This window comes from Lucilia cuprina, chromosome 6, assembly GCF_022045245.1.
Source record: "Lucilia cuprina isolate Lc7/37 chromosome 6, ASM2204524v1, whole genome shotgun sequence".
Classification (NCBI taxonomy): Eukaryota; Metazoa; Arthropoda; class Insecta; order Diptera; family Calliphoridae; genus Lucilia; species Lucilia cuprina.
In genome coordinates this window covers 58,927,257-58,944,387 of record NC_060954.1, presented here as the reverse complement: position 1 = coordinate 58,944,387, position 17,131 = coordinate 58,927,257, and the positions used below count along the sequence as shown (strand labels likewise).

General features: G+C 28.5%; 1 protein-coding gene across 1 annotated transcript in view; it reads left to right on the top strand.

The window, feature by feature from the left end:
* LOC111682334 (Krueppel-like factor luna) overlaps positions 1 to 16,751 on the top strand; it is a 264,439-nt gene extending 247,688 nt beyond the window's left edge. The window contains exons 2-4 of the mRNA XM_046955262.1: positions 1,451 to 2,825; positions 3,138 to 3,350; positions 16,175 to 16,751. Of these exons, the coding sequence (XP_046811218.1) occupies positions 1,451 to 2,825; positions 3,138 to 3,350; positions 16,175 to 16,350 (1,764 nt within the window). The 3' untranslated portion in view covers positions 16,351 to 16,751. The remainder of the gene's footprint in view (positions 1 to 1,450; positions 2,826 to 3,137; positions 3,351 to 16,174) is intronic.
* Positions 16,752 to 17,131: the final 380 nt, after the last annotated feature.

Here is a 17,131-nt window from a genome sequence, read left to right as displayed (position 1 = left end):
CAACAGAAAGTATAAGAAAGAGCTAATCGAGCGTCCTTCTATTTGTTCTTATTTGTTCAGATCTTATATAAAATCGGATATAATCAACCTACGTTTTATAATAGGAGTTTATTTCAGTCCAATAGTATTTACTTATGTTCCGTAAGGAATAAAAAAGTAATTTCAATATTGTTTACTAAACAGTTTATTCTAAACACTGCCTTTCATCTACCTAGAAAACCTTTAATTTCCACTTTTTACCTTTTAAAATACCTTTCCGTTAAAATAATATTTAATTCTCATAATGTTGTTTTTATCTACTTTGTTAAAACATTTTCCCCTTTCATGTCTAACTGCTAATTTGTTAAAATTAATTTCTTTAATTTTAAACATTTATTATCAACTTCCCCCATTAAACGCAACGCACACACACACACACAAAATGGCGGAAAAGGAAAATAGGACATGAAAACGAGTATTCAAATGTATGGATGCACTTTATAGAATTGAGGAAAAACTTTGTTTTTTGGCTTTTTAAATAGCTCTGCACACATACTTAGAATAACGGTATATAAAAACTTTTACACACATACACACACACATTTTCATATAAATAACCCACATTAATTGCGTTCATAAAATGTTATTATTTTGAATTTATGATTATACATGTTGGCACATTAATTTCACGCCAAACTTTGAAAAGAAAAAAATATATATATTTATACAAACCAACAAAGACCAACCAAACCAAACCAAACCAACCGACAGATAGACATTCAAAATATTTTATATAATTTACTGAAACTGATGAATTTTTTCGAAATAAATTTGAAAAGAAAAAGCAAATAAAATGATGCTACCGCACATTAAAGCCATAACAACAACAACAACAATAACAACACATAACAATGTTCATAAATTTTGAAAAGAAACAACAATAAATAAATAAATGGCTTTTTGAAAAAAAATGTATTCTGAGGTAAATTTAAGTTGCAATTTGCAGGGAAATTGTTAATTTTCCATCTTCTTAACAATAAACTCTAGTAGCAACAGCCACATTTTTAGGGGCAGCCACATAAAACACTTCAGTTATTTATGACAATTGTTAAGTATGAACAAATTGAAATTGAATTACTTTCAGTGAAAAATGTTTTTGCCTTCTACTCCTTGCAACAACAACAACAACGCAAAAAAAAAACATAAAATTAACACTCACTTACTGTGGTAGCAGTTTATTAAAATCATCATGCAAAGTTGTGTGTCTGTTCCAACTTTAGATATAAAAATGCCCAAAATGGTCAAATTATGTTAACAAAAAGATTCATGATAATTATGCTGTAAGAGGGCAAAGACGCCCATAAAATCATAAAAATGACATACAATTTAAATTTATGTCTGCAGCACATCTACTTACTATGTTTATAATGATTATTTATATTATAATATTTGTCTTATTTTTTTTTTTCAGACCTGCTACGAGTTAGAACGTTATTTGCGTGATGAGCCCAAATTACAGTCCTATAAAAAACTACACAGTGAAATTGATTCCTGGGAAATATTCTCAGCACCTGCACGCATTCTAGAAGAACTTAAGATTAAGGAACAAAATTTGGACTCTATCTCGACCACATCATCGGTTTCATCACAATGTTCGGGCATGTCATGGGACAGTACGGGTTCTCAGTCATTAAGCTGTTCGGTGGTGGTTAAAAAAGAAAGACTGGACGATGAGGATGATGAAGAGGCTCTCAGTTCGGATAATGGTGAGGAGAAAATGATAATTGGTGGCATACATCACAGTACGGAATCATCACAATCTGCGTTACAACATGTTTTAAGTACAAGCCATATACTAACAACGACGACTGCTACGCCAACCACTACCACAACAACGGTTATGCAACAATGCCCGTTAACGGAAAAGGCCATTAAACTCAGGGTAGTGGCGGCTAAAACTCCTACTGATCAACATCATCATCATCATCACCATAGTCCTCAGCTTATTAGTCACACTAATAATCATGATTATGCTTTACCCACCCTAACACCGCCCTCATCGCCTGAATCTATACGTACTAACATCTCATCCAGCAGTTGTCATCAGCCACAACAGCAGCAGCAACAACAACATCAAGCAACGGCCCAAATTGATGCCAATGAATTGGCTGCTCTGATACAACAACAGCATAAACAGCAGCAGCAACAACGTCTTGGCCATCAACAGCAAAATCAGCAACAAACCCATGTGCCACCAACTACTACTGCCATTTTACGTTTTCCCGCCGCTGTCGCTACTACAGCCACTGTAAGTCCCACTACTAGCAACACAGTTCCTCTGTTACAACAGCAACAACAACACCAGTCACATAACGTACAACCAATAACCACCACTCAACAGCAACAACAACATCAACAGCAGCAGCAACAACAAAAACAGTCTCAGTCTCCAGCAAATCATGTTAGCACAGCTGTACCTCATCATTTGACTATACAAACAGCTAGTACTGCTACCAATACCGATCCCCAATCGGTTAACACCACCACTACACATCAACTCAGCCATACAACAAACATTCCCCGCAGCACTATTGTACGCTTGACCACTACAAATGGCAAACAAAGTGGTGCCATTAGTTTGGCCCGTGTCATACAAATGCAAAGCAACAATAGTGGGAATTTATCAGTGGCCGCTGCTGCTCTACTCAATACAGCTCAGGCGGCTGCCGCTGCAGCAGCAGCTGCTGCTAATGGTGGCAATGTTGTGGGGAATACGACGAATAATTTGACATCGGCTCAGATCACTCAGAGGGGTACACAGCTACAGAATCCTCAAGTCACCACACGTAAGTTAAATATTTATATCCTTGAAATTGGCTTTATGTTTCAAAATGCTAAAATACCCAACCCACTTACCCAAAAAGTATTTTTATATTACAAATAAAAATGAAACTCCCTCATGTCACAAACACACTTGTATAAATTATAAAAGAAAATAATGTTATTCAATATTAAACCAATTCTTTTCCTCATTTCATCATCATTAAATATCAATATATTTTATTAATTACTTTTTGTTTCTTCATTTGCTATTGTTATAACCTTGAAATTCATAATCAATTTTCACTCTCTCATTCTTTCATTTTACGTTATTATAGTGACCACAAAACCTCATCAACGTCAACAACAGCAACAGCAGCAACAACAACAGCCAACCTCAGTACAGCAACAACAACCACAACAACAACAGCAATTACATGAACAACACAGTCCTGATGCTAAGCGCCGGATACACAAGTGTCAATTTGTAGGCTGCAAAAAAGTCTATACAAAAAGTTCACACTTAAAAGCTCATCAACGGACACATACCGGTAAGTGAAATTCATTTATAATTTACAATATATGTATGTATATATGTATATCAGCAACAATTGAAGTGAACTCTACAAACAGCATCGTATACAGAAAGCATTCAATCTTAATAATAATCAAGTTGGAAACATGCAATAGACATGTGTTTATTAGGGAAGCATTCGAAAATAACATCTTATTAATTGTTTATCGTTTAAAATTTGTTTTGTAAGCTTTCTATTAAAACTTTATCAATTTTAATTGTCACCATCCTAATAAACATACATATTCATATGTATGTGTATGTTTGTATAAGAGAAACTGAAAGCAAATGTATATAAATTCAAAGGCCAAGTAATTAATGACCTTTCCTTCAGTATATAAAAAGACTGTGTTGACACTTAAGTACTTATGGATGCTTTAGGTGGTACCTTTTTATGAAAAAGGTTCTTGATGTCTTATTGGTACTTTTGGATTGATAATTTTTTTACTAGTCTACAGATTAGTTTTTTGATCAGTCTTTTGACTTTTCTATTGCCAAGTGTATTGACTGGTGTGTAAAGTAGTCACTATTTTACTTAACTTTTGACTAGTCTATTAACTCCATTGTGTAGTATACTAGTTAATTAATAGACTAATCTACTGATTAGAATACTGATCGATCTACTCAATAGTCAACTATTTAGTCTATTCACAAACCTATAGATTTATCTACTAAAGAGTGTGGCCTATTAGCATATTGACTCATCTGTTAACTAGTTCATTTACTAGTGTAGTAGTTTATTGACAACATTGTGTTACTAAATTAGTAACCGATGTAATGAAATATTTGTTGACTAAGTACATTATTAGCCTATTGACTAATCTATTGCATATTTTATAGACTCCTTTTACGACTAGACTTTTATCTGGTTATCTGGTGTATTGCCTAGTCTATTAACACTATTGACCACTTTGTTGATACTAATTAGTCTTCTGATTAGACAATTGACAAGTTCAATGATTAGATTTTGTGTAGACAAGTGACCAGTCTATTGAGTAACCCGTTTGTGTAGCTTATTGACCAGTTTTCTGACTTGTCCACAGAATAGCTTATTGACTCCCATTTTGTCTAGCATTTTGTGTAGTATATTGATAATCTACTACTCCTATTGAATATTCTTTGGACTTATTTGTTGACTAGCCGACTGAAGAGCCTATATAATAGTCTATTGACTAGCCTATTGGCAGTCTCTAGAGTAGTTTATTTATCAGTACTTTGACTAGTCTACTGACTAGCCTATTGACCTGTCTATTGATTTGGTACCGATGTCCGCGTATGTATAACGCTACCCATTGTTAACTCGCTGCTTGTATTGGTGGTCAGTATAAAATAACATTCATCAAAGCCCTTACTCGCTCCCTATCTACTCCAATGGTTTTTAGTAATTACTATGACAGCAGATTTCCAAGAAAAAGAAATCCCAAAAATACTGGCTTTGACATGTCTAATGAATGTAAAGAAATTAAATACATACATACGATAAACATACATACATAAATGTATACCATTTACAGGCATAAATAAAATTTCATCCATCATACCAATTTCTTTATTGTACATTAAAATACAATCATATTTATAAAGCAAAAAGCTCTCCTCTCTTGAGATCAAATTGAATACAAAAACACATACATACACAAGGGGTATATTATATATGTGTACAGTTTCATATATGTATGAAAACATACATATATAAATATTAAAGAATATTTATAACATAACGGAAGGACAATTGTTATATGATTTTATTAATAAATCATGGACATATACATGTATGTAACACATACAAATAACGTCATGTTTAATATATACAATATATATACATCTATATATGTATATAAAAACTTACATACATGTAAATTTATTATTTATTCATCTAAAGGGACCTTTTTTCGGATGACAACAAACAGAAATTTTTGACATTTCAATCTAGGTATTGAAACCATGTCATCATATAACATTTTACTTTTACACCCTTTCGTCTGGCATTGACACTGCTAACGTCCCACCATTCAACTATAAATAAATGTTGACAGGCTCCAACATTGTATACAATTTACATTTAAGTTTTTTTTTTTTGTTCTGTAACTTTTGGTGTTTGTAAGCGTGTGTCGAGAGTAGTTTGGTGTTAAAATAAAGCTTTAAAGGATTTAGTGACAAATTTTATTTTGTATATGTCTGTATGTAGAATGCCTTAGTTATTTTGTTAACCATAAAGTGAATTTTATATTTTGAGAGATATTAAGGTAAAGTCACTATCTCCATCTTTTTGAAATCGTATCTGATTTTGAATTTATTGACTTGATAAAACTAATTAAAACAAAGCAGACTTAGTGCAAATTCCAGATCTGTTTATTCTACAAACATTAATAAAGATGAAATCTAAGCTTCTCTTAGATCTTTAACTTTTTTATTTTATAATGTTAAAACTATTTCTCCTTTTTAAATAAAAAATTAAAAAAATGGAGTTTGTGTCTTTTGCTTCTAAACTTCTCCTTTGATTTTAGGCATTTATAACAAATTTAGTTTTGGTTTTGTTCTTGTCTTTATGACATTTTGTAAAACAATTCTTTAATGTTGTCTTTATGTTGGAATTTCAAGGGATTATTTTCATAATTGTAAAGTTAAGGGTTTCAATTTCAAGACAAAGTGGTTTTTATTCTTCATTTTAAGTATTAAATTAAAAAGGGTTTTAATAGGAATTTATTGTTTGTGAAAGTAGTTTTGTGTTATGTATGATTTAGAGGTTAGAGTGTATTGGGTGAATAGATTTTTCACTATCATTCCTTCTATATAGAATATTTGTAATATTTATTAAAATGACTTACTTTTTGATTTTTTAAAGATAGATTATATGAAATATTTTTTTTTTTGCTGAGGAGCTTTAAAGGAAATATGTATGCTTTGTAGATAACTAAAGTAGATATTATTTCTTCCGCATATTTTATTTTGACAAGAAAGCATTGTTTCAATAGAGCAAAAAGCAGGAAATTCTCGATTTTCTTTAATTCCATTAAGAATTTTTATTAAGTTTCTTCTTTGAACTTTTAGTTTTAACTAATGAATTGCCTTTTTTATATAAAATATTCTTGTATTTTGTTAATATTTTAAAAGCTTCCTTGAAAAGCTTTCAAAAGCTTGTTTATGTAGTACAAGTTTAACTGAACTAGAACTAAACTAGAACTGAACTAGAACTGAACTAGAACTGAACTAGAACTGAACTAGAACTGAACTAGAACTGAACTAGAACTGAACTAGAACTGAACTAGAACTGAACTAGAACTGAACTAGAACTGAACTAGAACTGAACTAGAACTGAACTAGAACTGAACTAGAACTGAACTAGAACTGAACTAGAACTGAACTAGAACTGAACTAGAACTGAACTAGAACTGAACTAGAACTGAACTAGAACTGAACTAGAACTGAACAAGAACTGAACTAGAACTGAACTAGAACTGAACTAGAACTGAACTAGAACTGAACTAGAACTGAACTAGAACTGAACTAGAACTGAACTAGAACTGAATTAGAACTGAACTAGGACTGAACTAGAACTAAACTAGAGCTTTTAAAATTTTCTCTATTAATTTAAAGTTTTAACTTAAGACTTTTTAAGAATAGGGAAATATAAGTAAATATTTGTAAAGTTTTTTTCACAACAAAAAAGCTTAAACCTATAATAAATTATAAAACTTGTATAGCTTTTCATAAAATGTTTAGAGCTTCATTATGAGCTTTTGAAAAACAAAAAAAGCTTTCTTTTAAAAGCCCACGTTTAAAGCAACCTTTCAATAAAAATATTTTTTTTAGTTCCCAAAATGGAGATCTAGATTGTTAGAAATTTTCCTAAAATATCCTCCTTATAACAAGAAATACTTGTTATTTCATATTAATTATTTTTCCCAAATATCTTGAGATGAAGATTTTCTTTAAGCTGAAACCTATTTTAATTCTTAAACCTTATAAAAGGTTAATTATTTATAGCCACCACAAGGAAAAACTAATTTTACTGTTCTTGACATTTTCTTCATATTCATAATAATTTTCCAAAAAAAATAATAATAATAAACCTTCAACGACATAAGAACAAATTTGTTTAGCCTGATTTTCTTATTTTTGGTTGTATGTATTTTGTTGCTGCCAACCAAAACTTATTATCAGATTCTTATAAATTTTGATGTAATCATTACAAAAGATTTTACCCCAACACCTACAGCATAACATGACTATAATAGAAAACTTATAGAGTACGTAAGTATGTCTAACAAGTAACAAGCTTTAATGATTTATTTCTAAACGAAAAACAGAAAAACTGGTCTACAAACACTAAATAACAGCCTAAGGGAGCTTTTGTAGTTGAGTTACTAAAACGACAGTATAATGGTTACAAAAGATGTATGTAGTAGTAGTAGTGGTTTGGTTGGCTGTTTGGTGGGCTTTCTGTTTAAGGATAGATGTATATGAAAATGTAATTTAATATTTTTTTTATCTCCTGCCAGTATGCAACGATAACCTTTCAACAACTTCAACTTATTTAAGTTAAACAACTAAAATAAAACTTACAAACACACATACTACAACCAGCTTTGATTTTGCTTCCGTTAACAACAACTTAGCAGGGTTGATTATGAAATACAAATTAGGAAAAAAAAGGAAACAAGTCAAAGCAAATGTTATAGTAGTAGGTGGTTAAAATAGGGAAACGAAAAAGTTTTCGGTTTTTTTTTAAAGAATAATATTGTTAACCAATAAGAATAAATAACAACAGCTTTTTTTGGCAACAAGAAAAAAAGGCTTAGTATAATAACCAGCAGAAACAATAGCAGCAACCACAGCAGCAGCTATAAATAATAGCAGCAAACTTCCATAAAAAATGTAAAAGGAAAGAAAGTTAAGTAAACAGCCACAATATAAACAAAAGGTTTTAACAAATTAACACCTTTCATATTAACGCCTCTCTATTTTATACACAATCTAACACAAACACTATTTGCTGACTTATCAATAGCTTTACCTTAAGCAAGAGTTAAGGAAGTGGTGGCAATAAAGATGTGCCACAAAAAAGTCAAATAAACGTTAATGGCTGTGAAACAATGTTTAGTACATTTAAATAAATATGGTTAATTTGGTCGTTGTTAAATAAATAAATACTTTTAATGACTTACTTAAGTTTAAACAATTTCTTTAAACAAAATACAAACAAACCAAAAACCACTAAATAGTAACAGCTTTTTAAGGATTTCATACATTATTGATTAAAAAGCCTACCCCTAGTGGTTAAAACGGAGGGGATGGTGAGAGTAGCAAAAGTATTTTGTTTGTTTAAAAGTTGAAGGTTATTTTGGTTTTGTACTTTTTTTATCAAACCTTAGACAAATCCCAACAGACTCTAAAGATAATTTATGACAACCAATTATTCAATTTCAAGCCAAAAATATATAAATCCCCAACACATCCATTCAGATTTAAAAAGACAAACACACACATAGAAAAAAAATCTTTTTTTATTAGAACACATGTTTAGCAGACTCATTGCCGGTAGTAGGAGTAGTAGGTAGCAACAGTAGCTAAAGCACCTGGGTATGCAAAAGCTGATAGTGTTGTAATGTGACAAAAGTTAATCCCTTTTTAAAATATTTTGGTTTTAAAAAAGAACAACGTAAATAATAAAATAAATTTCTAAAGCCTAAAAAATCGAAAGAAAGCTGCTGTCAGACAAACAGTTTTACAAATTTTGTCAGTCTTTTTAATTTATTCTTAGAATATACACACACATTGAAACATTAATAGGCTAAAAAAACACCATCTTAAAAATGTATCTAGATTATCAATAAAAAAGCTGCAAAATAAATACGATTCTAATACCTTATATAAGTTAATAAAAGCTTAAGTTGGTCTTTAAGTGAGAGTATTTTATCTTTTAAGCAGTAAATATTTAAAGCTTTGCAAAATATGTTTTAATTAAAGCTTTATGGAAAAATGTGTTCAATAAATAAGCTTTTCCTTTGCAAAAGTCTTTTAAAATGATTTCCCAAAAGTTTTTGTAATGATCTTTTAAGAAATTAGAATATTAATATTTAAATACGAACGTTTATTCTTTAAAGTTTTTAAACCATTTTTAATGTAGTTTTACATAAAAGCTTTTTTTTAAGCATTCTTTAAAACTTTATAAACTAATATTGTAAATTTTTTATAAAACACTCTTGTAAAGCTGTTGTAAAGTAAAGCATTTCCAAAACATTTTTATCGCTTGTTTAAAAAAAGCTTTCGATTAAAGCTTTTAGTAAATTGAAATTTCACTAAAAATTTAGTATTGTACGAAAGTTTTTACTAATATTTCAAATCAATACTTTCATTAAGCTTTACAGATTCTGGAGCTTTTATTGTACACTGCTTCCCGAAAGCTTTTGAGCAATAAAGAAGAGCTTAAAGCAATAATAACATATAAATCTTGATTTGTTATTATTCAAGCTTAAAGAGACTTATTTAAAGCTTGTATTAGCAAAAAAGCTTTTTATGATAAGACAAGTTTTTTCTGCCATATTTAAGCATTTTTGTAAGCTTTTAACAAACGTTTCTTTTTACATTTTCGATGTAAAACATTTATTAGTTTGAAAACTTACTTCTTCAACAAACTTTTAACAATTTCTTTAGTGACAAATTGTGGCAAACAGTAAAACTTCAACTTTAATACCACCAAAACCGAATTGTGGCAAATGTTTACAGCCAGAATTTTTTTAAGATTTTTGTATTATAGTTAAAACATACACACACACACATAGACATGCTACAATGAATAGCACTCAAATTATAATAAATGTGACTTAAATCTGGCTGACATTTGTGTGATTTGGCGAATTTGTGTTTCCTTAAGGCTTTCTTTCATACGACTAAGAGACAAGTTTTTCTTTTGTTGTAAACTGCTTTCATGTATCATGAAGTAAATGAAGAATGGGAGGGACATATTCAAGAAAAATAAAGATTTAATATTTGCAAATTTTTTTTTGTTTCTATATTCAAACATGTGTATGAGAAGTGGATTTAGATTTTTTGTATTTAGTAAGGAAGAGATTTTATGCCGGAGAAATTTACTTAAAGCCTTTTTCTTTCATTTTGCCTTTGGTGTTTCTTTTTTTTTTGTCGTTTGCTTGACATATTTCTGAAGCTAAAAGTGTGGGCTGTAGAAAGAAAAACTAAACCCACATATTTTTACCAATATTTTACATATAAAACACAACAAAAATCCATTGAAAATAGAAACACACAAATTGAAATTATAAAGAAAACAACATTTCCAGCTTTTTAGCCAAAAGGCCTTCAAATACTTCTGTTTTTATCATTTTGTTTCGTCATTTCCTTAACGCTTTTTTGCTTTAAGTAAATAAAGGAATATGAAGGATACAACAAAAAAAAATAGGCCGTCGTTGACTGACTGCTTCTTTTTTAATTTCTGCACAAAAAAAAGAGGAAGAAAAACATATAAATCTTGGCAAAACGTCACAGTAAGGGTGCTGGTAAACGAAACTGAATAAAAATTATTATTTAAGGGAAACGGAAGTGTGTATGTATATGTGTACGAGACTTTTTATTCTCTTTATTGAAAGCAAAAAATAATGTCGAATAGCTTTAAAAAGCCTTAGACACAATTAGAAAACTGTGCCCAAATAACCTCCAGGGTATATTTTTCTTTATATCATATAATTTAAAAATATTTAAATTTTTTTATATCTATTTTAAAAATTATTTTAAAGTAATTAAAACACAAATTATAAATTTTTATCTCCTGCCCAAAAAAAAACTATATAATTGATAAGCTACTCACTCGTGTTGATGACAACAAAAAAAAGCTTTTAAATTAACTGTGACAACAACAACAGCAAAAATATATTTGAACCCTTTTTAATTTTCCCCTTTCTCACTTGATTTTATTTCCTTTTTAAATGGCCATAAATTATTGTCGATTTTATCGTCATCAAGAAGAAAAAAAAATACTTTTTCCCTTAAGGATTTCTACACGACCACTTTAAAATTGTAATGGTTAGCGGGTAATTAAAAAGTTTTTACGACCATTAAAGTACAAGAACCAGGAATAAAGCAAGTGTGTCGCAGGAACAAACAGTTAAACGCCAGGACAGACATTTACCATCTTTGTCACATATATTTTTTTTCCTTCTTTTGTTCGTAAACTTCTTTTTTCTCTAGTATACATTAATTCAAGCCTTTAGTTTTTGAATTGATTGAATACTGCTGCATAAGCCAAAGGAATTTTTCTTTAGTGTGTGAGTGTTTTAAAAATATTTTACTATCTTCTAAGTTTTATCAAGCTGAACTAATATAAATGAAATTAAAAAATTCCTTTTTACAAACTATTGGACACATTTTATTTACAATTAATTGCTTTGTGTTTCAAAAGCCATTATCATCCAAATGCAGCTGCTAAGACTAAAGCTTTTTCAATGATATACAAGCATTAAATATAATGTAGCGGTGTGTGTGTGTATGTTGTAATACCCAGTAGTTTTATAAGTTGTAATATATTATTTTTGTTCACTATTTTATTACAAATGTTTATGGTCAGCTTTTACGTACTTCAGGGTATTTATTGTATTTTTTTCATTAAACTGGATTAAATTATATCCGTAAAAGCAGGCAAATGCAGCAAACAAGAAGATTTTTATAAAAATTTTATTAAAAACTTAAGAGAGAAGAATAGTAATTATTAAGTTCAAAGTGAATTATTGTTCATTGCCACATTGAAAAAGCTTCTTTTCATAAGAAAAAAGGAGAATTTTTTTTGGCCATAAATGCTTTATGCAAAATTCTTAGGATCAAAAAGTTTTATGTAAAATTGTTTTATGACAAAAGCTTTTTAAAAAATCTCTATGTAGAAAGCTTTTTATGTAAAAGCTTGAAGTAATAAGCTTTTTATAAAAATGCTCAAAGTCTATGTTTGCAATGTTAGACGCTTTTCTGGGAAAATTTTTATGTAGAAAGCATTTTATGAAAAAGCTTAAAAAAAGCTTTTTATGAAAATTCTTAAAGACTAAGTTTGGTTTGCCAGAAGCTTTGTGTAGAAACACTTTTTTTTGAAAATTTTTGTGTAGAAAGCTTTTTTTGAAAAAGCTTGAAGTAAAAGGCCATGAGAGTCTAAAATTCTTGTGTTTGAAGCTTTGTGCAAAATTTTTTCATAATAAATCTTTTTATAACAATTTTTTAAGAAAATATGGTGCTTTTATGTGGAAAATTTATATATATAACCTCTTGATGTAGAAAGTCTTGCCTATTTATGTATACAGGGCCAAAAACTTCCCTTAATTTTGCAAATAATTTATCACTTTAACCCTTTAAAGTATGATTCAATCTTTATAAGGATAATTGGGTGATACTTAAAATTGTATAAATATTTTCAAATATAGTGAACAAGAACATAACTAAACTGTTGAAGTGCAGTTTAAAACTGTTTTCTTTAACTTCCTGTAAGTGAAAAATGACTGCAAGCGCATAAGTACATTAATGCAGCTGAACAGTATTTAGTGGCCACTTAAATGCGCCATATAAAAATATTATAGAGGAAAAGAAAATGCAGTGAAATTATGTATAATAATTCTTAAGCATTTCGAAGAGAAAGTAAAGATTTATATCAATGCTTAAGCTCTCTCTCTCTCGTATATTTTTCTGCTATTAGCATTAGTGTTGTTAAAAAGCTTATTTATTTTTCTCTTAAACTTAAACGTTTAAATATTTAAGCTTAAACAATCAATGTTTAATAAAACATCAAGTTGAATTAAAAAAAAAATTTAAATTATAAATTTAATACATGCATTATTAATAAAATTTGCATTTTGCTAAAGTTTTAAAAAGCTATAATCTTCCAATGGTTGTTGCAATTTCTCAACCCTAAGCAAACAAAATTAAATGTAATTTCTTTTTTTCTTGGCACATCCTGATTGCGTCGTTTCTTTTTTCTGCTTCTATAACGTCCATTCTTTAGTTTAACAAACTACGATGTTTTACTATAAATTACATTCGATTTTTATGTACGAAAAATGTTCGTGAGCTTAAGTGTTCTTGAACATGTTAAGCACGTCGTCTGCATAGATTTTGAGCGAAGCAACAAAAAAAATTTTGCCATTTCTTTAGAAATTAAAACCTTAGATGTATTAAGCAAGCAGCCACTAAGGTTATAGGTAACCAGCAGTTTAAATGGTAAAAAAATGTACTTTTTTATAAATGTTATTTTCCAAAGACTTTCCCTAATAGTGCAGACTCTTTCAAAACTGCAGGGTTGTATTTAGTTTTATAGCATTTATTAATGTGTTGTTCGCTGTTGAAGATGGTGGAGTTAAGCATTAAGATACATTGCAATTGTATGATGTTTGTATATGAGTTCAAGAGTTTATTTTAAATTTGGGTCGTTTTTTGGTTGTCGCCATTTTTATGTGCATGTCTGCTTGAGATTTTCCTTGTTTCGTTATTTCAATTCTTGTTTTTTTTTCTATTCCTCCTCATTTTTGTTGTAGCTTTATTTTATGGTTTTAACCTCATTCGAATTTCCTTGTTTCCCATCTTTCTTCTTGATTCTTGTATAGTATTAAGCACAGGCACAAAGCAAACGGAAATTATAATTTTTTTTCTCTATTTTGCAAAAAGAAATATAAAACGAACTGATTCTAACATATTTTATCTGTATTGCCAAGAATATATAAATGAAGTACATATACATACGTACATACATACATAACAAATGTCATTTTATTTTTTATACCAAATTGACCTCGTTTTCAATTAAGTTAAACTTATTCAATCATAAATTTTGTACAAGTTTAAAAATAATGATATTTTTTTATTTAATATACATAAACTATTAATGATAAAATACTAAGATTTTGGTTAAACAAAGAAAAGTCATAAATCTACAACAAGATTTAAATTAATAACTTTTATGCAAAAATTTAAAATGTTTTCTTTCGAATTTCCTATTCTATTGTTTAAATATATAAAAGCTTAGCAAGTTTTGTGTCTCTACTTAAATTACAAAAGTTTAATTTGGTTTCTTGCTTTATTAATTTTAGTTTTGTTTTATTTTTATATTTACCTTACGAAACATTTTCAACAATATGCAATTGCTATAAATATTTATTTAATGAAACATTTTTGTGCTTAAAACAAACAAGCAAATGAAACGTAGAAAAGAGAAAAAAAAGTTCGAAAAACTAAAAATTAAAACTAGAAAAGAAAAAAATATAATTTCATTAAAATTCTTTCGTCAGAAACAAAACAACCGGCAAACAACTTTTCTGTAGTACGTTTTATTATTCTTTTTTTTTTTTTTGATTTTTCAATGAAACAAGAATTTTTCCCAGAACAACAAGAAGAAAATGTAAATGAGCCAAGTTTTAAAAAACAATATAAACGTACACACTCTTAAAAAATAAGCGTAAGCAAAAAAGCAAAAAAAAAGCTATACATTTGAAATGAAGAAAACAGCAAGAAAACAGGCATACAAACAAAATATAAATAAAGGAAGTATGAAAAACAAACTATCTACTGTGTAGAAAGTATTCTTAAGATAACCCTACAGTTTAGCGTAACTGCATTGAAGTGGAAGTGACTTCACTGATTTTGCAATAGTTGCTTTCTAAAATGCTTTAATTGAAAAAGCTTTAAGCTAATTTTTTTATAAAAAAGCTTTCGTGTAGCTTTAAAAAGAAGGTTAACATTGTGTGCCACATAGATCATCTAAACTAGAACTGAACTAGAACTGAACTAGAACTGAACTAGAACTGAACTAGAACTGAACTAGAACTGAACTAGAACTGAACTAGAACTGAACTAGAACTGAACTAGAACTGAATTAGAACTGAACTAGAACTGAACTAGAACTGAACTAGAACTGAACTAGAACTGAACTAGAACTGAACTAGAAATGAACTAGAACTGAATTAGAACATAAATATAACTGAACTTAAAAAGCTTTATAGATAAATACTTATACAAAAAGATTTTTACAACAAAAATGTTTGCATAGGAAATAGATAGGGATGCATGGACTCTGGCTAATACTATTTTGAAAAACAACAATAATGCAAAGAAAAAATGTTTTGTAAAATTTATAAACACAAATAAGAACGTATTGTAATCTATACTTGATGCATACACGTACAGTGAAGGAAAACAAATACATAAATACAAACACTTGCATACAATGACGGCTAATCCTTTGATGACAGAGCTTTTTCTCAAAAAAAAAAAAAACTTTGAAATAAAGAAAAGATACGAAAAACTTAAATGAACTATTTATGTGAAAAAAGCTTTGATATTTACTTACAAAATAATTCTTATAAACATTTAAATGCTATTACAACTCAAAAGCTTTTTTCTTGTAAGCTTTTCTTTATCATAGTTATCTCTTACCAATAAGATAAGTAAATTTCTTTTTTTTTCCTACACACTAAAACAATTGAATTTATAGGATCTACGACCTTTAGTTCAAAAACTTTCGAGGGAATCAATGCTGTTTTTAAGCTTTTCATAAAAAAAACTGTGTAAAAACATATTTATAGAAAAGTTTTATCTAAAAAGCTTTCTAGAAAAAAGCTTTAAGTAAAAAACATTTTATTAAAAGAATTTATACAAAACTAAATTTTATGTAAAAATTTTTTTCTTAAAAAACATAAAAGCTTTAACTTATGCAAAAAGAAACTTTATGTGGATTTTATTTTTTGTAAAAAAGCTTTAAAGCTAAACAATAAAATGCAAAATTTTAATTAAATACATTTTTTTTAATTCTCTTTACAGGCGAAAAACCATATAAATGCTCTTGGGAAGGTTGTGAATGGCGTTTTGCGCGCAGCGATGAACTGACACGTCACTATCGCAAACACACTGGCGCCAAACCCTTTAAATGCCGCAACTGTGATCGTTGTTTCTCACGTTCCGATCATTTAGCGTTACACATGAAACGTCATATGTAAATCAAACTATAGAATGAGCAAAACAAACACCAGCCCGAGATTAAAAGCGGTAGAGAGAAAAAATCTTCCAACTGAAATTTAAATAAATAAATAAATAAATAAATAAATATATTTTATTTAATTATTAAAAAAAAGCAGTGCAAAATTCCTGGAAATAAAAATAAAAACTATACTGTAAAACTCCTTACAAAAACGTAATATATAAATTAAGTTTCTTTAAGAGCATTTAAGAGAAGTTGTAGTATATATTTAAGAGCAAAAAAAAATAAATAAATAAAAAAGAATATGTAAGTAAAGAGAAATTTAGAAAAAAAAAAGGTTTTACACTAGGAGCGTTATGTGCCATCATCATCACACATTTTTTTTGTAACAAAAAAAATTTGAATTAAAAATAATAAATATTTTTTTTTTTTTGGTTTAAAAAAAGAATTTTAATTAATTTTTTATAATAATTTGTGGAGTTGATAAAAAAATATGTTTTTAGTTTTTTAAGATAAAATAGTGAAGTATGAATGTATGTAGTAATATTAACAAGAACAAATCAAATTTCTACCAAAGTAAAGCAATTTATGTTTTTTTTTTTTATTTATAGATATATAGAAATATTACGATAATTATTGAATAATAAATATGTTATGTTTTAAGTAAGTTTTAATTTTAAGTTAACTTTTGTTAAGAAAACTAAATTTCTTAAATTATTTTTTCAAAATTGTCTTCTTTTTTCCCCAAAAAAAAATGTTTAGTAAAAATAATATTTAGAGTTAAAAAATGCTAGTGTAAA